A 26,324-nucleotide genomic window follows, 5' to 3' on the forward strand; every position below is an offset into this window, starting at 1 on the left:
TCTGTGTATTCCTTCCATCTTCTCTTGATAATTCCTGGATCATTTAACATTCTACCCAAAGTATATTTAAGTATTTCCCCCCATGGCTCAATATCAGCAGTTGGTGGGACAGACCACCAACTACTCATATGCAAGTTCAACCTGAAGTTGAGGAAAATTAAATCAAGTCCACAGGAACAAAAATTTGATCTTAAGTCTATCCCACTCGAATTTCAAAACCATCTCAGGAACAGGTTTGAGACCTGGAGCACCAATGAACGTAGGCCAAAGGAGCTCTGGGAGGATATCAAGAAAATCATCCATGAAGAATGCAAAAGATCATTACAAAGGCTTAAAAAGAAGAAAAGACCAAGATGGATGTCAGATGAGACTCTGAATATTGCATTAGAGTGCCAAGAAGCTAAAGCTAAAGGAAGAAACGAAGAAATCAAAGAGCTGAAAAGAAAATTTCAAAAGGCAGCTCAGGATGACAAAGCAAGACACTGTAATGAAAAGATCAGAGAGCTGGAGTCAGAAAATCAAAAGGGCCAAACTCTCTCAGTGTTTCTTAAGCTGAAGGAGCTGAAAAACAAATTCAAGCCACAGGTGTAATAATAAGCTTCCTTGAGTGAAAGAAATTTTATATATCATATTGTGGACAACAACAATACAATTGTTGAAGCTCACTAAATTAAACATTTAGGTATAAAAAGAACCCATAGTTTGGTTAGACTTGTAATCGATTTTGTATAACAAATGATCTATGAATGACTGCATCAAAGTCCAATACGATTTATAAGCTTTGACTCAAATAAAATTTAAGTAATTAAAAATAACCCATAATTTTTAGCAAATCCATTGAGAAAAATAGCATACTATATACTTCTACTTAGATACACTCCAAATATGAACTAAGCAAAGTGGAAGTTTATAGGATGCATGCTCAGGTATAACACTGTGACAACAAAGCAAGCTACTGATTACTTCAGGAGGTAACTGAGTGGCTTCCTCCAGAGTGGACAGCAGGGACTCTGGGGAGGTCACTCTCAGGAAAGGGCAGTGAGGAATTTTCTAGGATAACAACAGTACATTTTTTTGGGGGGAGGGGGGGGTTGGTTGGTAGCTACCAGAGTTTTACCTTTCTAATAATTTGCTAACATGTGTAGTATGTCATTCATTTTCCTTTATGTATATTTTATTTTAGAGTTAAATGTGTTATTAAAATGTATATAATGAAACAAACACACATATAGATTCACTTTTTTAGGTGAAATAATACTGTTGGTAGGTGCCGTAGTTGGGTATGAGTCATAGTGATCCTAGAAACAACAGACATGAAGCCTATCCCATCTTGTGCCAACCTCACAATCTCTGTCACACTCTAGCCCATTGTTTCAGTCACTGTGTCAGTCCACCTGGTTGAGGGTCTTCTTCTCTTTTGTTGTCCCTCCACCTTTCCAGGCATGATGTCCTTCGCCAAGGAATAGCCTCTTCTAGCAACAAGCCCAAAGTATGTGAGACAAAGCTTCACCACCCTCCAAGGAACACTCTGGCTCCCCCTTCTCCAAGATATATCTGTTAGTCCTTTTGACAGTCTATGGGATATTTGGTACTTCCATGCCAATACTACAACTCAATGGCATAAATTTCTTTTCTGTCATCCTTATCCATTGTTTAGCTCTCAGCACCATAGCAAATGACTAAAAAGACCATGTTACAAAGCATCATCATTGCTCGTCAGTAATTTCAAGAGGCCCCTGACTGTAGACCTTCCCAGGTCTCCTGATCTCCTGACTGCTAGTACCAACTGTATTGATTGTGGATCAAAGTAAGATGAAGTTGTTGACAGCTTCAATCTTTTCACCATCTATTTTGATGTCACCTATTGGTCCAGTGGTGAGAATTTTTATTTTCCTGATGTTGAGATGTAATCCATATTAAAGACTGCAGTGTTTGATCTTGTGAAACAAGTGTTCCAAGAAATAATACTGAGCAGCCTATTAATTCAGCTGTTAAATTACCTAGTGCACATCACAACCAAAAATAAATTCCACATACTGTCAGCTAAGAAAAATGCAATCCCAAGAGCTTGTTTTAAAATAAGAAAACTAAGTCCAGATGACTTAAATTATTCACATAATTACTTTTCATTTGGATTTCTTGGTATCTCAGTTAAATCTGTTTACTTTTCAAAGTAAAAACCTAAAGGAAATATCTGAAATGAATTAAAGAATGATTTTAATGATAGAAAAATGTCAAACACATATTCTACTTTGTTGTGTTGAGTCAGAACCAACCCATCGCTTACTCTCCAGTCGGTTTTCAGAGAGTTACTTGCATGGGAGGAGGTTACCCGTCTTCCACAGAGCTGCTAGTGGATTTGAATTGTGTATCTTTGGGATTGCAGTGCAGCTTCATGCCACTGTGTCACCAGGTTTTACCAAATCCTAAGCTGTCCCAGAAACTGGTCCTGTGGGGAAAATATCTGAGCAGCAAGGAAAAGGTTAAATCTCTTCTGTATGCAAACAAGCATAGCTTTAATTTTAGGTGGGTTTTCCGTCCCTCTAGGTAGTTGAGTTTCTTTACAAACATAAGCAGAATGCTATGCATTTAACAGAGTTTGAGCCATTCTTCAGAGGTTGGATTGATCCTTATTTCTTAAGAAGTTGGTGTCTTACTGTAAAGAAAGATGCAGCAAATCCAGATCCTAAGTATACAGTCATCATAATTAGCAACCACCACTTGTTTTCCATGGAAAAGGGCAAATTCTCCCCTGGGCCCTACAACATGGAGGCGTCTATGCATCACAGAGGTGGTAAGCCTTCGGATGCTCTACCCCAACACAGTGCTATTGGAGGCTCTGCAAAAGCCAAAGAGATGGAGGGCAGGAGAAATGGTGACATCAACTCCTACTATAAAGACCTTGCTCCCAGTTATTTTATTTTTTCCTTTTTAAAAAGAAAAATAAATGCAGTGCAAAAAAGAAAAGGGAAGAGGGAGCCATGAAAATGCAATGTAATTCTATTTAAACCACAGGAGACAGGAAATTGAGAGTTACAGATTCTATGGTACATTTTCATATTATCCTTCTGTATACATTTTTTTTAAGGATCTTTCATTACATGGTCACGTAGCACTGGCCCACATGACAGTGAGTTCTACAAATGGTTATCTACAATCTGTGGAAGAGAAATCTTTTATAGGATACGTTGTAGGAAAGTAGTACATTATTTAGGTAAATCCATATGTAAGATTTCTTAGAATCTTGAGCATTTACAGAATATGATTAAAAGGCGATTGCGTCTCTTCTACAGAACATGAAATTTAACCTGCTTTATAGACTAATATTTATATTTAAAAGTTGAACTTTCCATTTTAAGGTTATTGTGAAGTGTTGAAAAACTTAGAACATACAAGTGTCAGTCTGTTTTTAATCATCAATTGCAAACATTTTGTGTCAAAGAAGAGCAAAAATGAAAACAAATTGTATAAAACTTACAAACACAACTCTTATCATTAGGGCCCCTACCAACTCATATCACTGAAAACTAATTTTTTTAAAAAGAAAACAGTATTTATCCTGATTTTACACAGAATGATAAATATTTCCGGCTCTCCAAATAGTTCAAGAAAAATGAACCTGGAGAGATAGATCACCAGGGAGATAAAACCCAAGTCAACAATTAAGTTTTTGAAGTAAAGAAAAAAATCAAGGCCTCCAGGCTAAAAGATTTAAAAAAATTGGACTGGCATTAGACTTTTAAAAATTGTACAAAGTACCAGATTCTCCATTGGAGAAGGAGAGGCAATATCATCCTGTATCAGTCAAATCCAATTCTACAGTACACACACAAAAAATAAAAATATAAAAAAATAAATAAAATATTAAAGAAAGGTTAGGTTAAAAAAATTGAACAAAGCAAGACAATAATAGAGAAACATTTTAAAATGTCATTGAAAGAGAGTAAGAAACAAAGATTTTCTAAGTGTTAACATTGTCCTTAGAGGTAAGGATGAGAGAACTTCCTCTCACATAGTTTGAGCATTTTGCTAAGAGAGGCTATTCCTTAGAAAGAGAAACCATGCTTGGAAAGGTAGAGGGTTAGTGAAAGAGAAGAAGACCCCAACCAGATGGAATGACATTGGTTGCAGCAATGCACTGAAGTGTGTCGGAGATGATGAGGATGGCACAGGATAGGGCAGGGTTCAGATTTGTTGCTCATAGAGTTACTATGAGTAGTATTTAACTGAAAGACATCTAGCAACAACAGGACTGTCCCCAGGGAGCTCTCCTGACTTAGTGGTAAGTAATTGTCCTACCAACTCAAAGCTATGCACAGTTCAAATCCACCAGCTGCTCTGTGGGAAAAAGATTGACAATCTCCTCCTGTGTCATTTTCTGCCTCTAAAATCCTGCTGGCAGCTCAGCTATGAGTTAGTTCTGACTCAATGCTACTCAACAACAGCAAAGCTGCCCCCTGGGTACTTATATAAAAAGAATTTCAGTATAAAAAAATGCTTAAGGAATTCTGTACTCATGAGCCTTCCCTGAAGAATCTACTATAAAGTAAGCTCCAAACAATTAAATTGTTGTTGTATACTGTCAGGTCAGATCTGACCCATAGCTGACACTCTAGAGGGTTTTCAGAGGCAGCAAATCACACAGGAGGAGATTTCCCATTCTTTTTCTGCAGAGTAGCTGGTGGCTTTGAACCCTGCACCTTGAGGATCACAGTGAAGTTTCTTGCCACTAGGCCTCCTAGCAAAAAGTGATGATGAATACACATCCACACACACACACACACATACACTCACACATAAACACACACACACACACACTCACACACACACACACACACACACACACACACACGTATATAAAAGCAAGGGAAGCACAAGCTCAGTATATTTCAAACTAAAAGAATTGGGGGTGAAAAACCCACCAAAAAACCTAAGGCTTGAGTTGTAATACTAATGTATTCCATGGGCAGTGAATGAAGAGCTCTGATAACATAGCACTTTCTGTGTTACGCTGAATCTGCTTTTTGCTTTTAGGAGGACAGATTGTAATTTGCTGTTGTTAGGTGCCATCAAGCTGAGTATGACTCATAGCAACCCTATTAACAAAAGATCTGAACCCTGGTTTATCCTGGGCCATCCTCTCACTTCCTGACACAAAAAAGCCCATTGCAGCAGCCAGCACATCAATCCACCTGGCTGAGTATCTTCCTCTCCTTCGCCAATCCTCCACCCTTTCTAGCTTCATGTCCTTCTCCAAGGAATAGACTCTCCTAGCAACATATCCAAAGTATGTTAGGTGAAGCCTCATCATTCTTGCCTCCAAAGAGCACTCTGGCTGCACCTGCTCCAAGACATATCTGTATGTTCTCTTGGCCATTCATGGAATGTTCAATGCTCTTCTCACACCACAGCTCAAAGGCAACTATTATTTTTTCTGTCATAGGTTATTGTTACTGTGTGTGTGCCATCAATTCACAGTTGGCTCATAGTTGACCCTACAGGGGTTTTTCATAGGCTGTAATTCACATGGGAGGATATTGCCCATCCTTCTCCTGTGGAGCAGCTGGTGAATTTGAACCATGAACCTTTGGGATTGCAGTGCAACTGCTTACTACTAGGTGACCAGAGGTAGCCTCCTATAAAGATTTACAGCCTCAGAAACCCTATTGAGGGTCAGTCACCATGAGTCATCATTGACTTGATGGCAGTGAGCGGATCACAAAATACTAAACAATGTAGGAAGTATCAAAAAGAGATGGAAACCGTGCACAGTTGATACACCAAAAAGAACTGGTCATTATTCAGTTATTTGAGGAGATATGAATAAGAACCAATGGTATTTGATAAACACTACTTATTCCTTGATAAGTAAGTAATAAAAGCAAATGATTAAGAACCAGTGGTACTTGAATGAAGAAGTTTAAGCTACATTTGAAACATTGGTGAAAATCAAGGCTCTAGGAATTGATACAATACCAGTTGAGGTATTTCAACAAACAAACGTGATGCTGGAACTACTTACATACCTAGGCCCCCAAAAGAAGAATAAACAAATCTGTCTTGTTAACTTTTTAAAAGCAAGGAGACTTTATCTAATATGCTTTAGATATATTATCAACAATGATTAGTCCTTGGAGAAAGACATCAGTCATGCTTGGTACACTATCAGAAAAAAAAAAAAAAAAGAAGGCTGGATTGATACCATGCCTACAGCAACAAGTTCAAGTACAGGAGCTATCAGGAGAATGGCGCAGGACTAACCAGTGTTTCCTGCTGTTGTACACAGCGTCAATGTGAGATAGAACTGATGTGGAGCTCTGTGGCATGATGGGGAAGAAGCTGTGCTGCCAACCCAAAAGCACGTGGTTTGAATCCACCATCCGCTCCACTGGAGAATGACGGGCAGTCTCTTCTTGTGTGATTTACTGCCCCTGAAAACCCACTGTATGGTCTGCTTTGAGGAGGTTCCAACTCGACAGTAACATAACAACAGCACTGTGACTAAGGGGAATTATTGTGTGAATGTATGTTTCCATTTGAGATGGAACTATATCAAACACCGTTGTCCAAAAACACATTATCCCCTGGTTCCTGGGACCATGTCTCCACTCTGACTCCAAGAGTCAAACGGTCATTGTGGAGAGCTCCAAGTCTCTCCAAGTTCACAGGTTCACTGTGTTGCACAGACCTGGCAATCATTGTCTCTGAAGCCCTTTTTTCCACTTCAGAGTGTCTCCAGCACTCCCTGTGGGCTAGAAGACAATTACAGATGATATGAAATAGCATGTCCTCGTGGCTTTTCCTTAGGTTCGACTTCTGACGTTTTCTACTAGAAAACTAGGTCTCTAAATAGAATTTCCCCACTTCTTCCAAACTCCTCTAATTTCAGTTAAAGAAGCAAAACTCTGCTATTCCTTTCACAGCCATAAACCTTTCTAAGGAAGAAATGTTAAGATTTGAAGGCATATGGCTTAGCTGTCAGCATGGTACATATTGGTCAATCATTCACAGCATTTGGCAGGTCATTTCACAAGACTTGGATTAAGATCTTTGCTTTGGAGAATGTAAGTTGTTTCTACTTTTGCACTTTTTGGGGTCAATTTTATACCGCTAACCAGATCCTAACCTCTCATAAAATTCCACAGACTACTTTTGTATTGAATTGAGTTGATTTCACCTCCAAGCTTCCCTATAAGATAGAGTAGGACTGGCCCCAGGATATCCTAGACTTCATAGGAGGAGATTGACAGGCTGTTTCTCTCATGGAGTGGCTGGTGTGTTCAACTTGCCAAGCTTTCCAACTGAGCATTTTAACCACTGTGCCACCATGATTCCTTATAGAGGTATGAGGTAAACCAGGTCTTGGTTCTCACCAGATCACTATTCTTCTTCTGAGGATTTGTGGGGTCATGTCTTGGTGATTCTAAGTTTACACAGTAGAACTGTCCTATGAAGTTGCTCTTTGAAGGCTGTGAGATTTTGGAAGCACATTGCCAGGCTCTCTTCTGAAATGCCTCTCGGTGAGTTTGAACCATAATACTTTGAGTTTGCAGCCAATCACTTAACCATCTGCACCACTCAGCTTTGTGTACAGGTGCCTGACATAGGATTCTATTCCAACAGCTCCAGTTGTTCTGAACAAAGATGAATACCTCATCCCCCCTCAATTATTATTTTGCCTTTTATTATAAATATTTTTATATGTTTGATCTTTGCCCTTAGTAGTTGGAAAAATGACATATAAGCTTACAGATACATCTAACTTTCACAAAAGGAAGAAATATCTACATCAATAAAAAGGTGGATAGGTGGATGATAGGTGGAGAAGAGATTGAGATTGTTAATAATTTCAGCTTGCTCAGTTCCCCAATCAACACTCTTGGCACAAGCAGTTAGAAATCGAAAAACAAATTGCATTAGGAAAATCTACTGTTAGGAACCTCTCCAGAGTGCTAAAGAGCAATGTTGTCAGTCCAGAGACTAAGGTACACCTGATCCAGGCCATGGTCTTTGCAATTTTTTACTATGCATCAGAGTTCTGGACAATGACTAAAAACAACAGAAGGAATGATGCTTTTCAGTTGTGGTGCCAGAGAAGAGTGTTGAACATATCATGACTGCCAAGGGAACAAAACAAACCAAGTTGCTCCTTGGAGACAAGGATTTTGAGGCTCTGCCTCACATACTTTGAACATGTTGCCAGGAGGGACCAGTCCTTGGAGAAGGACATCATGGTTGGAAAGGTGGAGGGAGATCGCAGGACAGGAAGAGCCTGATGAGATGGATTGACACAGTAACTAGGTTAATGGGGGTAGGTGTGTCAGAGACAGTGAGATTGACTCAGGGCAGGAATCAGAGTTATTTTGCATTGGCATATAACAACAACAACAAAAAGATAAACAATTTAAAACATTAGGTAGTTATAAATACTATTCATTATAACTCAACATATAAAAAATTAGTAACTCCCTATGCTTAGTAATGAATATTATTTACCTTAAAATTAGCATTCTGTCTGCCTTACCCTCTCAATTGTGAGATCCTTGATGTGTCTCATTTACAGCTGAATATATTTTCTTTTTTCACTTTCCATTTTGCTATTTTAAGGCTCAGAAGACAGAGTATAGATGGATGTTTTCTCATACTTTTTCTTGAATGGATTAAATTAGAAGTCAGTAACTATAACACTTAACCAAGTCATACTAAGGAAAGCTTTGAAGGCCCATTGTGGAACATTACACAGTGTTGACATTTTAGGAGGAATTTCTAGTTGCCAAGTGATGATGTATGTGGAAAACATGAAGGATTAGATATGAAATAGAAGTAGAGTCTTTACAAAAAGAAATTCTAAACTATATAAGTTGCATATACTGTATTTATTCATAAATTATGAGGAAATTTTTTCTTTAAAGATGATTTGTGACAGTGTAGCAAGTGATTTAGAAAATCCTATCAGCAAGACAAAAAATTATAGTATCTGCACTAAAAGTACAAAAAAAGCCCATAGAAGCAAACTGAAGCCACAAATCCTCAAGGTGGAGATACAGCCTTAAAGAATAGTGATTCATGAGTGAAACTGATGGATAATAAGAATTTCAAAACATCTGTGTTCCAGAGTTAGGTTAACTATAAGGCGATCATATAATCTAACATTCCAGTCTGAGTCATTTTGAGAGTGAAAGGAATTGGTATAAATGCGTCAGAATATCTAAGTCTTGGGCCAAATCAAAAGCAATACACACTGGCATAGAGATGATCATGGCTCATGGTCACCCACACTCCATAGGGTTTCTGAGGCTGTAAATCTTGATGAAAGCAGACTGCCTTATTTTCCCTCAGAGCAGCTGGTGGATTTGAACTGTCGACCTCTCCGTTAGCAGCCACAAATGTAACTGAATCTGCCACCTGGGTTCCTTTGTCTTGGGGAAGCCTGGTCAAATACCAGTATAGACATGCAAGTATGTGTGAATGTGACAAAAGATGCATGTGTGTCAGATGGGGCATATGAACACCATCTAGGATGTGTGCATGTATGTAGGTTCTGGATGCTGTCAAATATGTTCCTTCTCAGTTTTTCAGGCTTCAATGTTATCCATGGGCTTCACTTAAATATTCACATTTATCACCCATTTGCCCGTTGCTCCTTATATTGAAGTCACTTGACTTTTTTTTCGTTTCTCTCTCTCTCTCTCTCTCTCTCTTTCTTTCTTTTCTCCCATTAAGTAAAACTCAGTGTCCTTTCAGAGCTTTGCGCTTGCTCCTCTCTTTATCTGAGTTGCTCTTCCCTCTGGCTGCCTTCATCTTTTAAGTCTTGATTCAGATCTCCCGGAACCCACTTTCCTTATTCCTCAAGCTAAAGTAACCACCTCCTGGTCAACCTTTTTTTTCCAATCCCACATTTTTCTATTATTCATAGCATGTAACACTACCTGAAATAACTTTACTGTTTAAGAAATTACCATTTGTGTCGTCCCACCTGCGCATTAGAATGGAAGTTCCAAGAGAGCAGGAACATTGTTTTGGTTAGTGCTATCTAACCAAAAGGTAGCACAAAAGATGCTCAACTTATAAATAAAGGAATAAACTAACAAATATGTTGGTCTTGTTGTTATGTGCTTTTGAGTTGCCTGCGACTCATAGTGACACTATGTACAGCAGCTGTGAACCCTTCCCTGTTCTGAGCCAGTCTCACTGACTGACACACAAACCCCCATTGCCCCAGTTACTGTATCAGTCCATCTCATCGGGGTCTTCTCTCCTGCCATGTCCCTCTACCCTTCCAAGAATGATGTCTTCTCTAAGAATCAATTCCTCCTGGCAATATGCCCAAAGTATGTGAGACAGAGCTTCAAAATCAAGGAGAAACTTGTTTTTACCTTCTCCAAGACAGACCTATTTATTTTCTTGGTGGTCCATGTTATGTTTAAGACTCTTCTTCAGCACCGCAACTCAAAGGAAAGTAACAAGTCTAGGTAGAAGATGAAACTAGAATTTATCACATATTTTATGTTCAAAATTTATAATATAAACAGCACTCAGATTTGGTAGTTTGGTATGAGAGGAGGTATAGAGAGGGAGGTTTCTGAAGAGGGGAGTGACTCCAGGAGTTACTATGTTGAGGGACACCAACTCTAGTGAGACTGCTGTGTTACCAGGCTAAGGATTTTAGGCTTGGTTTTCAAAGCATTGAAAAGTCACCAAAAGCTCTTTCCCCAAGAAAACAATATCATCAGATCTGCAGTTTTCTTTTTTTTTTTTAAAAAAATCAATTCAATGAAGAAAAAAAAAATAGAGAGTTAGGGCAGGGGGTAAAAATCAACCCATAGTTAGTGCTCATTGCCACTGTGTTGATTCTGACTCATAGCTGCCCTCTGTTGGGATTCTGATACTGTAGATATTCAAAGGAGAGTAGTGCCCGGCTTTCTCACTTGGAGCGGCTAATGGGATCCAACTGCCAGCCTTTTGGTTAGCACCCTGACATGTAACTAACTGTGGCAGCACTACATTAATAGAACAAAGAGGAGGAAAACCATGATCATCAATATTAATACAGAAAAGGTATTTAATAAAGCCCATCACTATTTTTCATAAGAAAAACTCATTAAGATTAAACAGAAGGAAAATTCAATACAATTAAGGAAAGATATTAAAAAAAAAACACCCAGCAGACAACTCTATACTTTAATATCACCAAAATTAAAATCAGGAACCTGTTCTCACTACTACTTTCTATATTGCATTTATTGGAAGTCTTAACCAGGACAGTTCCCAAAAAAACCCATAGAAATAAAAAATAAACAAAATGGAAAAGACAAACTAGAATTATCTCAATTTGCACATAACATGGTCTTATATCTGAAAAAATTTCCAAAGGTGTTTACAAGAAAGCTTCTAGACCTAAAAGAAGATGTCTTATTAACAAAGTAACACGATGCAAGGTATATGCAATGAGAACTCTGAGAAGGAAATTTAAAAAATAATTCTACTTATAATAGCGTCTAATAATAATACGTAAGAATAAATTTTACAGAATATGTGAAAGTTTATATGATGAAAATGAATAAAAACACTTTTGAAAGAGATGAAAGACCTAAAAAATGCAAAGACATCTCTTTGCATGGAAAAGAAGACTTAATAGTATTAAGATGTCAGTACTACTAAAAGTTATCTTAATTATCCTTAGAAAAATTTAAATAGCTCTCTTTACAGAAATGGAAAAAATAATCTTTTTGCTGGCAAGCGGCCTTAAAGAGTTAAAGCAATTTTGAAGAACAGCTACAAAGAAGGATGACTCACACTTCTTCATTTTAAAACATATTGTATAGATTAAGGTGCACCTAATCTAGTCCATGGTCTTCGCAATTACTTGCTATGCATCAGAGAGATAGACAATCAGGATGACAGGAGAAGTGATGCCTTTGAGCTGTGGTGCTGGAGAAAAGTATTGACTATACCATGGACTGCCAAGAGAACAAAAAGTTCTGTTCTGGAGAGAGTGAAACTAGTTCTCTGGAGGCAAGGGTGTTGAAACTCCCTCTCACATACTTTGGGCATGTTGCCAGGAGGGACCAGTCCCTGGAGAAGGAAATTACGTTTGGAAAGGTGGAGGAGAGGAAGATTTGGTTGAGATGGATTGACATAGTGGCTGGGGAAATAGGGGCAGGTGTATTGGACACAGAATGGCTTAGGATAGTAAAGAGTTCAGAGCTATTGTGAGTAGCGTCACTATGCATCACAGGTGACTTGATGGTACATAACAACAACATAGCTACTAAAATAAAAATAGCTTGACAGTGATTTAATAATAGATGCACAAACCCAAGACTCACTGACATCAAGTCTGTTCTGACCCATGATGACTATCAGGTTTCCACAGCTGTAAATCATCGTGAGAGGAGGCTGTCCACCAAAGAGTGGCTGCTGGATTCAAACTGCTGACCTTTCTGCTGGCAGCACAATATGTAATGAACTAGAGTTACAGAGACACAAAGACCATGGAATGGAACAGAACCAAAAGTTCTGAAATAAACGTGTAAATGTCTGGTCAATTGATTTTTTTTTAAACAATTAAACCCTTACTGAATATACAGCTTTTTTGTTCTTTTGCATTTATTCTTTCTTCTTGTTGGCCTTGTGCTGGTTGGCTTACTAAATTTGTATTTTGTTTAACCAAACATTGTTGTTTGTTGTTGTTATGTGCTGTCGAGTCACCTGTGACTCATAGAGACCCTAAGTACAACAGCCCTAAATCCTGCTCTGTCCTGTACCAATATTATTGTCTCCAACACACCTACCCCCATTATAAATAGAGAACTTTAAAAAATATTCTCCCTATCTGGAGAGCATTATGCTGAGTGAACTAACTCAGTCTTGTTGTTGTTGTTATGTGCTGTTTAGACGCTTGTGACTCATGGCAACCCTATGTACAAGAGCCCTAACTCCTGCTTTATCCTGTGTCAACCTCACTGTCTCCAACACACTTATTCTCACCACCTCAATCACTGAATCGATCCATCTCATTGAGGGTCTTCCTCTCCTGCGCTGTCCCTCCACACTCCCAAACATGATGTCCCTCTCCAAGGACTAGTCCCTCCTTGTAGCATGCCCAAAGTATGTCAGACAAAGCTTCAGAATCCTTGATTCCAAAGAGCAGCCTGGCTTCAACTTCTCCAGGACAAACCTGTTTGTTCTCCTAGCAGTTCATGGTATATTCAGCACTCTTCTCCAGCACCACAGCTCAAAGGCATCAATTCTCTATCATCCCTAGTCACTGTCCAACTCTCTGATGCATAACAGACATCTACAAAGACTGTGGCCTGGATCAGGTGCACCTTAGTCTCCAGCCTGATGTCATTGCTCTTCAGTACTCTGGAGAGGTCCCTGACAGCTGACTTTGCCAATGAAATTTGTCTTTTGATTTCCTGGCTTCTGGTACCAAGAGTGCTGACTGTGCAGCCACGCAAACTATTATGTAGTATTTGTCCTTGTAAGACAAATACTACATAATACCATTATTGTAAAAATAGAAGGATAACCAAGAGAGGAAGGAATGGGAGCAGATGAGGGCGGATGGACAGGAGCAAAATCATAGAGTTGCATAATTTGGTGGGTGAAGGGAGGGTCTAAAGGAAATGAGAAAGATCTGTCAAGGATCTGAAAAGAAAGGGTAATCATGGGCATAGTCCAATGATGATTTATTTTATAAAACAGTCCATTGGAATGATATATGAAACACAATGTGAATGAAGAACAGTGTGAAACACAGTGTACATGAACTTCATAAGCAAATAAAAATAAAATAAAATATAAATTTAAAAAATATTTTTTTTTCCAATCTGACTATTATCCTTTAACTTTTTTGGTAAAGTCTTTTGGTGAACCAAAGTAATTTATGTGAGGGCCCATTGATCTGTTTTGTCTTTTGTTGTTCTTATTATGCTTATTATTATGCTTTTCTAATTATGTCAAATAATCTGTTGTTAAAATCCATGCCCCTGTAATTCCTTCTAAGGCAACGATTGTAGTTTTCACATTTAGGTCTTATTTCTTACTAATCTTCCTCAGATTTGTCTTTATACTCTTCTGTGCCTACCACGTTCCCTCACTGCTCATCTCTCTGCTTGTGGTCCCTCAGTTGCACACTCATTCTTTCCTACCCACTCTCATAGGTTCTGTTCTTTAAGGATACACATAAGCCACTCTTCCGTGCAGAACCCATTATGACAACTTTAACCAGTGAAGGTTAATACTTTTCTGGAATAGGTATACCCACAACACACTACATGTAAATATAGGCATAACTTTTAACTAGGTCCCCAGCTGACATAGTTTGTGATCAGCTGCCACCCTAAAGCTCTACAGCTAAGCAAACCCACTCAGCAGCTTCCCAGAAAGGGGGCCTTGCAAACTGTTTCTCTAAGATTACAGTCAGGAGAACGCTATGGGGAAGCTCTACTCTACCATATGTAGAGTCTCTGTGAGTTGGGATCAACTCAACAGCAGCAGGTTTGGTTTTTGTTTTATAATCTTAATACATAGGGAGCTCTAGTGGCCTAGTTGTAAGAGGTGTGTGCTGCTAACACAAAGGCACATGGTTTGTGGTTGTTGTTGATTGCCTTTGAGTCAAGCACGACTCATAGGAACCCTATGAACAGAAGGCTTGATGCCCCTCTACAACTATTAACATTTATCGAAGTTCAAAGCATTTCCAGAGGCATGTTATTTAGGAAGTGGATGCCACTCTTGCTTCATGGTTTGAATCCACCAAATTATTCACAGGAGAAAGAAGTAAACCACACATCCCCTCATGTGTGGTTTCCAGCCTCTGAAAACTCACTGGAGGGTCAGCTAGGTGTTGATTCCAACTCAATGGCACATAACAATTTTTTATTTAAATGATTTGTTTGTTTTATATTGGTTTACTTACAAAGCTCATATACATTGTTTTTCACACTGGATCTTTCTCATTTCCTTTTCTCACCTCTCCTCCCTCCACCCAACAAATTGTGTGACCCTATGATTATAACAAATTTTTATATATAATTTTACTGCTGTAGTTAAACTATAATGTTGTTGTTACGTGCCATCGAGTCACATCTGTTCTTCCTGCTTAGACAATAATTTGCTTAGGGACCAAAGTCCCTAATATTAATTTTTTTTGCATGTGTGTGGTTTTATTTTTGTTTTTATTGGGATTTTAACAAAAGATTATAGAAAAGTTGGGTTTTCATCCATTCATTCATTCATTCATTCACTGTTCCATATTTTCTTCGCTACCCTCCTCAGTTCACTTTAAAAAAATATTCATTCACTCTTGCCTAATTTTCTCCATCCCTTCTCCTCCCCCAATCTACTTTACTATGCACCTCTTTTTCTGGACTATTGTCCTACAAATAATTCCTAATCTTGTTTACTTGCCCACATCAGAGCATGTATTCTGAATTGCATTAAGAGACCAGAATACCATCTGCTGTTCCAGTGGTAAGAATGTATGCTGCAATCTCAAAGGCACTGGGTTCAAATCCACCAGCTGCTCTGTGGGAGAAGGATGATATTTACTCCCATGCGATTTACTGACACTGAAAACCCACTAGAGGGTCAGCTATGGGTTGATTCTGTCTCCAGAGCACACACTACCACCAACAATGAGAAATGCTACCTAGAGCTACCTCCTAATTCAGTTAGGAAACAAAAGAAAGACAGAATGGGAGAAGGGAGAGAGAGAGAGAAAGAAGGAGGGAAATAGATGGATAAACAAATCTTTCCTAAGAAGCAAAGAAAAATTGTTATTAGGAAGGTTTTTACATTGAATTTGATGGCTGAGTCATACATTCCACCTCACATGTCCTGCTTCAGTTAAGCAGCTTATTCAAACTTATATTTAGCTCTATAGCTTATTATTTGATAAAATTATTTGCATAATAACACATCTTACTTTTCACCATTTGTGCACACCAATTCTAAGAACGATACGATTGTACAGGTATACCTCCCAGGTATCTCCAGTGCCACTCGCATAGACATCTTTCCACCCCTAGGGCCACTCACATCATACTTTCAGGATCCACAGCGCAGGCGCCGACTGCTTTCGCGACATTCACAAGAAGAGCTTGGTTTATTCCGACGAGGAGATTCACCAGGGGCTGAATGCCCCCGCATTTCCGGACGAGGACACAGTTTTCATATTCCTGGCAGCACTCGCCTAGTGCTCCAGCCACATTCACAAGTACTTCTTCAGGCTGGTCAGTTAAAAGTTCCACCAAAGTTTCAATGGCTTTGTATTCATGAAATCTAAATTCATCCCCAAAATAGGAGAACAAGAAAGAAGGGGAGTGTTGTTTTTAGTACAATGTTAGCAGATATTAATAGTAGTAACAATAATAAGTAAGCGAATCACTAAATGTCACTTATTTGTTAATTGTTGTGTGCTGTAGAACTGAGGTGGACTGACAGTGGCCTATATGTCACACAGAGACCCCAGGTAACAGAGCAGTACTGCTCCAGAGAGTACCCTTGGCTATAATCCTCGTGGGATTATAACCACAGTGGTTGAGTGTTCAGCTCAAAGAGAGATGGTTTGAACCCAACATACTCTCTGCAGGAGAAAAATGTGACAGTCTGCTTCCATAAAGATGACAGCCCTGGAAACCTTACAGGAAGTTCCGTTCTGTCCTACAATCACTGTGAATCAGGATCAACTCCATGGCAACAGAACCCTACCTTCCAAGGGCTTGAGCTCAGGGCCACCCAATGCACAGCAGTGACCATAGAATTTTCGATGGCTGATTTTCTGACCCACTGAAGCTCCAGTGAAGTCTGTTCAGTATTGGAGCAACAGTCAAGCCTTCACTGACAGTAGTAGCACATAGAGTGCTGAGGCTCGAACCCAGATCTTCCACATGAAAGAGGAGAATCCTACCACTTAACCGCACTGCCCTCACAGAAGTCCAGAAAACCAGTGCCAGGTGATGGGGCTGATATGGCATGTCATTCATTTCTTTTTTTTTTCTATAATTATATTTTATTAATTTTCATAAACATTTACAGAGATTTTGGGTTTCCATTCATTCATTGTTGCACTACATTTCTAAGAATCTCATCGTTAGGCCAACTTAATCTAGAATATGTGCCTATGAAAATTACAGGGGTAATATTCGAATCCACTCTTTTCTTAAAACAGCATTAACTACCAAAGAATGTGTGGTGGTGGCCGTGTTTGTGTTGCAGACTCATCAGTGTCTTCTCTTACTTGGTCACATTCTCTTTGTTGATGGAGCATTTCCATATGGCCCCCGTGACAGCAGCTAAGCGTTCTTTATTGTCCGTTTTACTGAGCAGACTGGCCAATGGTTTCAGTCCTCCATGCAGCCTCACCAGCTCCCTGGTGTCCTCATCTTCAGCACACTGCACAAAAAGTCCGTTAGAGACCATCAGTGACAGAGGGTACCAAGCTCCCAGTGATTGCTAACAAAGATGCTTTGGAAACAGTTATTCAGTGTCTTAACAGAAAATAACATGTCTTCTGAGAGAGCCTCCTAGTAAAAGAGTATTTTTTCTCTCTCACAGTATACTCTGCTGAGTAGTGGTTTGGCACTGTAGTTTCTGCACAACTGGCAGTTCTCCCAAGCCTTTTCTACAACAGCCTGGGTTTCCACAAAGACAGAGGCAGAAGTTAGTAAAATCCTAGCACACGATGTGTATGGGCAGAGTACTTCCCCAGGAAAGCAACTCAGAGTCTCGAGAAAATGTGGAGGAAAATATAGTGGAGTGATAGGGACTCAAAAAGATTTTCAGTGACCCCAGATCTAAGAGATGAAGAATTTCCCCAGTAGCATCTCCGAGCCTCTCAGCATGGTGATTTCTATTAGGAAATCAAACCCACATTTACGGAGTCAGTCCCTACTTGGTGACCCTGTCAGACAGAGTAGAAATTGTCCCGTGTGCTTACCAAAGCTGTAAATCTTTACAGAAGCAGACTGTCACATTTTTCTCTTAAGGAACAGATGTGAATCGATTACCTTTTAATAAGTGAGTTATAATAACAATATTAATTCTATTCTATCATATTAATTTTGTTGTTATGCAACATCCAATAGAGTATGACTCATCGCAACCCCATAAACAACAGGTCTGAACCCTGTCCTATCCTGTACCACTTCATCATCTCGGACATACTTAGCCCACTTCTGCAGTTACGGGGTCAATCCATCTTGTTGAAGTTCTTCCCCTCTTTCACTGACTTTCCACCTTTGCAAGCATGATATCCTTTTCCACAGAATAACCTCTCCTTAGCAATATGCCCTAAGTATTTTATTCAAACACTTGTTTTTGCACATTTGTCCTTTGAAATATTAACTGCATAGATATTTCCTCCCCCAACTGTTGATCCTCCTCAGGTCATAGAATCAATGGATAATTCATTTACTATGTTGTTATTGTTATGCACTGTTGAGTCAACTGATAGCTGACCTTCCAGCAGGTTTTCAGAGGCAGTAAATCACACACAAGGAGCCTGCCTATCTTTCTCCCATCTTGTAGCTTGTGGATTCAAACTGTGTGCCTTTGTGGTGGCTCTGCAGCTCCTCACCACTAAGCCACCATTTGTTGTTATGTACTGTTGAGTCAGAACTAGCTCATAGTTGATCCTCCAATGAGTTTTCAGAGGCAGTAAATCACATGGAAAGAGACTGCCTGTTTTCCTCTCGTGGAGGAGCTGATGGATTCAAACTGTGAGCCTTTAGGTTGGAAGCAGAATTCCTTACCACTATGTCACCAGAAGTTTGACAGTTATCCTTAAGTGCACAGTTATCTCTTGATGTCATGAAACACAAGTGCATGTTATGCAACACTTATGTAGACTGTTAAGAAGACATAGTGCATCAAAAGCACCAGAGATACATGTTCTTCTGCCATGTTTATCTTGTAATGTGTGACTTTCAGTTCTTGTTTAGTTGCAACTTCTAAAAATTAATCATTATTTCCAGTGGATAAGGAGTTAAGCTGCCAACTCAAAGGTACACAGTTCAAATCTATCAGCTACTATTCAGGAGAAAGATGATCAATCTCCTCCTGTGCATTTGATAGCCTCTGAAAACCCTCTGGAGGGTCAGCTATTAATTGATTCTGACTCGATGGCATATAACAACAACCAAATTTCTAAGTGATACTCAGTGGTCACTGATATCGTGTGTACATACACTCCTTTACTGGGAGGAGTAATTTCTCTGATGTGATCTTCCTTGGCTCCCTGTTGCTTATCTCAATCTTAAATGCATACCTCTAGGAAATCTATTCTGATGAGATGGAAGCTGGCACAGTCAGTGACGAGTCATATCCAGGCCATCTTTCCACTTTACCGCTCTAATCTGTCCTCTGGGATTGTATGGAAGTCGTAAGTTACAAGTAATTAATGAAGACTAAGAAAATGGAGCTCTGGTGACATATTGGTAAGAAGCCACACTAAAATCCCAAAGGCATGGAGTTCAAATCAACCATCTGCTCTGCGGAAGAAGGATGGGCAGTCTCCCCTGGTGCCATTTACTATCTCTGAAAACAGGAAAGTAAGCAATGAGTTGCCTCCAACTCCACAGCAAACAACAACAACAAGTAAATTAAAGGTAACATAGGATATATATACACACTCAATCTGATGATTATTGTGTGCAATTCGCCTTCGCTCCTTAGCTGCCTTCAAGGCAGCCTCTGACTCAGGGTGACTCCATGCACGATCTCCTGAAACACTGCCTGGTCCTACATCCACTCATGATTGGTTACAGATCACATGGTTGGGTTTTCACTGACTGATGTTTAGAAGTAAGTCACCAGCTCTTTCTCCCTAGTCTACTTGAGTCTGGAAGCTATGTTTGAAGCCTATTCAGTGTCACAGCAACAGAGGTCTGCTGTGTGGAAGGGTAGAGATTTAACACTATTGTGCCCATGCCCAACAAGTTTAAATGCTATTGTTGTTGTGTTAGGTGCCATCCTACTCAACTATGTCTCATAGTGACCCTATGAGCAACGGATCTGCCCTATCCTGTGCCGTCCTGACCATTTCTGTCATACTCAAGCCCACTGTTCGTCACTGTGTCAGTTCATCTCGTTAAGGGTCTGACACTCAGCCTTTTCCAGGCATGATGTCTTTTTCCTTTGAGTATGTTTTTAAGAAAGGCAAGTCCTTGGAAAAGGACATGATGTTTGTGTTTAAATGTTGTTGTTATTGTGTGCCATCGAGTTGAAATCAACCCATAGAGGACATCCAGCAGATTTTCAGAGGTGGCAAATTGTACCGGAGGAGACTGCTCTTTGTAGAGCAGCTGGTGGATTTGATCCACACGCCTTAGGGGTTGCAGCATAGCTTCTTACCTCTAGGCCACCAGAGTAGGATCTATATTTGTTTCACTATTTTATACTAATTGTTTGAGGTAAAAGACAGAGATAGCTGTGTGAGCTTCTTGTAGAAATGGAATCATCAGACACATCAATGCTGTTTTCTCTCATTATCATAGGGCGGATGTTTTCTCTGTGTGCTTGTTAAAAAGGTGGGTCCCTGAGTCCCATTCTGCATCCATGAAATCACATGTTTAGAAACGCAGCTGTAAACTGTATGAAAGACGCAGTGGCAACTCTGTGCGAGCTCAGCAGACCTGATAGATAGCCATGGCGCAGTGCTCCTGAAGCTCCTCATTCTCACTATTCAGGTTCTTCACAAGGTTTCCAATGATCCGTTCTTCTTTGATTGCAGCGCGGTAGTTTTCCTAGAAATGGAAGTGGTAATATTCATATATGTGCCACACAGGAGCATAAGCACAATCTGTTATAAATAAATTTTAGCATGGATTTGAATAAACAGGTATGCCCCAGCCATCACAGGTTTGGCTCCAGACCACCTAAATAAAGCTAATATCGCAATAAAGTGGGTCACACGATATTTTTAGTTCCTCAGTGCATATATCCATGCTACATGGTAGTAAAGTATGCAACTTTATTATGAAAAAGCTTGAATTATTGTAAGAGTCATCAAAATGTGACAGAGACATGGACTGAGCACATGCTATTTGGAAAATGGTACCCATGAACTTGCTAGACACAGGCTTGCCATAAACTTTCAACTTGTAAAACACAAATGAAAAATTATTTGAAAAGTGCAATAAGGGAAGACTGTTAAAAAGTAGTATATCCTTTAAATCCTTTGAGTGAAGTTTCCTTTTATTACATCAATAACTTCAGAACTTGAACTATTTCAATCCAAATTTTGTTTTTCTTTAGTAAAACAATTACCAAGAATGTGTAAACTTCTAGCAAGTAATATCATAAGTATAATAAAGCCAATGAGAAAAACAGAATGATGGGACTTGAACCTCTGTTATGCTACTTCAACCTTACCCTCAAACTATGTAGACATGAAGGACAATTATCTCTTCTTCCCTCACCCAACATAGCCTCATATAGCACAAGAGTCCAGTCAGTCTATTTGCTAGATGAAAATAGAATGGCATAAGCTTCCTGGTTTGCTTTTGCAGTATATCTTCATACTTCAGAAAATATTTTAACAACTTCTTGATATTCTTTACATGAGGTACGTAAATGTATGTGTTGTGATTTCTATAAATCTCTTACAATGGAGAGAATCTGCAGCTGATTCTTACCATTCAGGACTATCCTAAACTCATATTGCACAGAGTTCAGAGGCCCAGCGAGGTTGTGAGCAGGTTAACATGCTTGCTTTAGTGTCAGTAGCAAATTCATTTGCTTTTTATGGGAAGAAGTGTTCAAGTCAAAAGAGAAACACTACTTATATTATGGGATAATATAAGCCTTTTTCATGGTTCTCTGAATAAATGTCCTCAGTAAAGAAATGCTAACCACCATGTTTAAACTTAACCTACACAACAACATAAAAATTTAGCTGATTAATTAAAAAATGTATCATAGTGGTACTAAATTAATTTTCATCTCATGATTTTCCCCATCTAGTGGAATTCTAACTTTTGAAAAATAAAGAATTTAGCAGATACAATAATCTAACAATTCTTTTTTTTTAAATAAAGTAGCTAAAAAAAAGGAAAAAAATTTTAAAAAAGCATACAAGACTCTATTGTATCATTTCTGACTCTTGGTGAGCCCGATCCATATTGTTTACAAGGCTGATCTTTCAAGGTGTGTCTGGAAAGGTTCAAAACATCAAAAATGATTAACTTTCTGTATCACCTAAGGACTCAAAGACTCAAGTAAGTCCAGGTAAATAAAGGCAAAGGAGGCAGATCTGCCTGGGTACCTCTGATGCACATTCTTGCAGTGTTCCCACCACTGGAATTAGCATGTCTTCATGAGAAGTCTTCAGTAATTGAGCCAGCAAGGGAATGCCTCCAGCTTTGCGAATGGCTTCTTTATTGGCATAACTTTTACTGCAGCTCCATAGTGCCTGTGCGCCACAGCGAGCCACATCCACGTCTGTGGCCTCATAAAGAGATGGTTGAGATGGTTCTGATGAGTTCTGTCTACAGTCGAGTAGAGCGACCTAGAAAAACAACAGGTAGTCACTACATATATATGACCATCTCAAACTAAAACTTCATGCATCCTTCAGTTGCTATAGGGTTACTAATAAGCTCACTTCTGTAAAAAAAAAAAGTATAAACAAAGAGATCTGTTATTGTACTGCATAGCAATGAGTGAGAACGAACAAAGCCTTTTAAGACCTCTAAATCTAGTGAATTTTATTTCCAAGAAGAAATTTAATCTCACTACCCAAACATTCTCTTCTAATCTGGCTCTAATATCTCCATTAATGTCTGGGAGTACAAACAGTTAAGCACACCAAACACTAGTGGTTCAAATGCCCCCAAAGGCTGGTAGTTCAAAACTTCCCAAAGATACTTTAGAACAAAAGCATAAACAAAAAAGAAAGGAAGGGAAAAGCCTAGAGATCTGCTTGCAGAAAAATAGACACTGATGTTCCTAAGTACACCAAACACTGGTGGTTCAAATGCCCCCAAAGGCTGGTAGTTCAAAACTTCCCAAAGATACTTTAAAACAAAAGCATAAACAAAAAAGAAAGAAAGGGAAAGGCCTAGAGATCTGCTTGCAGAAAAATAGACACTGATGTTCCTATGGAGTAAAAAGTTGTATGGTAACACACAAGGTAGCTGTGAGTCAGAGCCAATTCAACAGCAAGTAATTCAATAACTCCATTTGTATTGGTGTAACAAAAAGAAGCTATTGTGGCACTGTGAATTGAGAGTCGGGTCACCAACTGAAAGGCTCAACTCAAAAGTTCTGACACAGAGTGACCCTCCTAATGAGAGGAGACCCTCTGGAAGAGCAGCTGGTGGATTTGAGTCACCAGAAACATAGAGGCTTTTGGTTAGCAATACAACATGTTATGGACTTGGCCACCAGGGCTCCTCTGACTAAGAGGTAGATAGTTCTAAACTACCAACCACAGCTTGGGAGAAAAGATGAGGAATTCTGCTTCAGTAAACCTTGTAACCTTTAGAAACTCTCCAGGGCAGTTCTACTCTTCCTTTTATGGTCCCTAGGAGTTGGAATCCACTTGCCAACAGTGGATATTTGTAAACCACATCTTCTATCCTGGTGTCTCGGAAAACTATCTTCCCTAAAGCCATGTGGAACTTTCTAATGAGAACTGGATGGGCCATTCACTCTTAAAAGTCATGAGAACATTGGGGAAGACACAGCCCACTTCCCAGGCCACCATAGCCAATCAAGCCAGAAGACACAGCTTCCAAGTTCCCTCTTTTCTTTCCAATAATCGAAAGTACTGAAGATCTATGGAAACCAATAATTTACTATAAGGACAACAGTATATCTGACTACTCTTTGGAAGAAGAAAAGCTAGATCTCCCCAGAGCTGGGATTAGACCCATAAAAAGAAGCTGTGAGGCGTGCTGCAGACCCACTTTTCTTATCTTGGAACTAATGAGTCATCATCTATGAACATCCTCTCTATTATTCTCCCTCTATAAAGTTCACTTCATGGAATCTGTCCATTTACCAAGTTTATAATGGAGTACCCCAGACTAAGTAGAAACTCCCCATCCAATCACCAATTCCTAAACAAAAAGATCGATTAAGTCAGATGGTTTATGGACCATATAAGGACAAAATATAGAAATATATGTACCTGTAAGTGTATAACTCATTGGGAAGGTCCTGTGTGATCTCCATGGCCTTCCAATGTCACCTCTTACTATTCAGGTGGCAGACATACCCAGGATCTGGTCACATTAAATCAATTATAACTTCCAAACACAATGCTGTTCCCCAGCTTGGCTCTTACTAAGTCAGGGTCCTCCTCCTGAAGTTATATTCCTTGGTAAATTTGCCTAACACCTACTTTAAAAATAAAAAAAAAAGACTCAACACAATCAGTATCTCATTTCTCCAACTGTTCTTCACTCTCTTCCTCAAAGCTAAACATGTTATATAACCTCCTTTATCTTTTTTGTTTCCCCATCACTTTTTATATGGACTTCAATGAAATACATAAAAAATGCACCATTATACTTATTTTGTCACTTGCATTCCCTCTGTCTTCTCCTCCTACACCACTACATTGTGAGATAGCTGTCCCCAAGGACATCTTTATTAATATTCTGGTTCTAAATATACAGTGTTGATTGGCACTGGTAATTTATAGGTTAACCTATGTGACAGGGCAGAACTGCCTTCAATGATTAAAGACTGCAAGAGCAGGGTTCCTTAGTCACATAATTTTTTTTTAAAAAAAAGCAAAACAACAACAACAAAAAACTACCTCAAACTGATACAAGCACATCCGTGTTCACTGCAGCATCATTTATAATAGAAGAAAAGAATAGAATTTAAAAGAGATGGAAAGAACATGAGTGTCTATCAACAGTCCCATGGTTAAAGAGACTATGGTACATTCACACAGTGGATTATCATACAACACTGAAGAAGGATAAAGACTTTGAGAAACACTGGACAGCATGGAGGAATCTCAAGGAAACTCTGCTGAGTGACAGTCAGTCACAAAAGAACTCTTATAGTATATGTTGTTGTTAGGTACCATCGATCTGAGCTTTGCCCTATCCTGTGTCATGCTCACCATCTCTGCATAAACCCAGTATTTCAGTTACTATGTCAATCCACCTCATTGAGGGTCTTCCTCTCTTTCACTGACCCTTCATCTTTCCAAACATGATGTCAATGTCCAAGGACCAGCCCTTCTGACAAAATGTTCAAAATATCTAACATGAAACTTCACGATCCTTGCTTCCATTCTTTCTGCTTATAGAAGAAAATTTTTATTTTAAAAGATAAGGGAAGACTTATACACAGAATCATTCTTGGATGGTTACCAGTAAAGGGAAGGTAAAAGGGAGTGAAAATTAGTAAAGAGAGAAAGTGGGTGAAGAGTTAGGCAATATATAGTAAGTGATCAGACACAGACACTGTGATTTATTAATTATAATTAATGGTATAAAACAAAATGCCTATGAATGATTGAATGAAAAACCAATATGATTTGTAAACTTTCAAAATGCTTTTTAAAAATATTTTTAAGTTAAACTTTTTTTAATAAAAAAAAAATTAACTTTGGAAAACTATCAACAACAAAATAGTCACAGCCATCAATCCAATTTCAACTCATAGCGACCCTCCATAGAGTCTTCAAGGCCATACATCTTTATTGGAAGAGACGTGAAGCACCACCTTTTTGTTTAGCAGCCTGCCACGCTACACAGTGCCACACTAGGGCTCCTTAAACAAACAGCCTTATTCAAGTCTGCCAGGAGCTCTGCTGGCCTAGTGGTAAAAGGCTGCACTGCCATTCAAAAGGCACATGATTTGAATCCACCAGTTGCTCTGCAGGGAGGAAAAAAAGATGGGCAATTTCTTATATCATCAAACTGCCTCTGAAAATCCACTGGAGTTACGTCATCTTTGAAGTGGGTTCCGACTTGATGGTATGCAGCAACAGAGTCGGCCAGATTAAAATGTCAGGATTGCTATGGATACAAGGGAATGTGGAAACTAGTCACAGAAAAAATAGCACTATTGTGTGCAAATAATCACCCCTTGCCTGGAGCATGTTGTGTGTTCAAACCTCTGGGCCTCCAGCATGTTTCTCCAGGTACTGTCTTCCATCAAAGTGCTACTAAATTGGCCTATGTCTTCCATCTGAGAATGACCTCTGCTCATTTGTCCTGAATTGTCACGGACCCACTGCACCAACTCATCTGTTTCTGGATTACCCTCCTTTCTAGTATAGTTGGGGGTCTCCTGCTTATACGCCATCTAGCCCCCATGCCTAGGAAACCCAAACAGAATTTTAATCC

The 26,324-nt window shown here is 39.2% G+C and overlaps 1 protein-coding gene across 1 annotated transcript in view; it reads right to left on the bottom strand.

The window, feature by feature from the left end:
* ARMC4 (armadillo repeat containing 4) overlaps positions 1 to 26,324 on the bottom strand; it is a 279,552-nt gene that overhangs the window by 148,835 nt on the left and 104,393 nt on the right. Inside the window, exons 12-15 of the mRNA XM_006887089.1 lie at positions 22,274 to 22,516; positions 20,643 to 20,753; positions 17,249 to 17,403; positions 16,048 to 16,290 (exon numbers count right to left, since the gene is read on the bottom strand). Of these exons, the coding sequence (XP_006887151.1) occupies positions 16,048 to 16,290; positions 17,249 to 17,403; positions 20,643 to 20,753; positions 22,274 to 22,516 (752 nt within the window). The remainder of the gene's footprint in view (positions 1 to 16,047; positions 16,291 to 17,248; positions 17,404 to 20,642; positions 20,754 to 22,273; positions 22,517 to 26,324) is intronic.

The sequence above is a fragment of the Elephantulus edwardii genome, unplaced genomic scaffold (assembly GCF_000299155.1).
Source record: "Elephantulus edwardii isolate Elephantulus edwardi_28Jun2011 unplaced genomic scaffold, EleEdw1.0 scaffold00054, whole genome shotgun sequence".
NCBI lineage: Eukaryota > Metazoa > Chordata > Mammalia > Macroscelidea > Macroscelididae > Elephantulus > Elephantulus edwardii.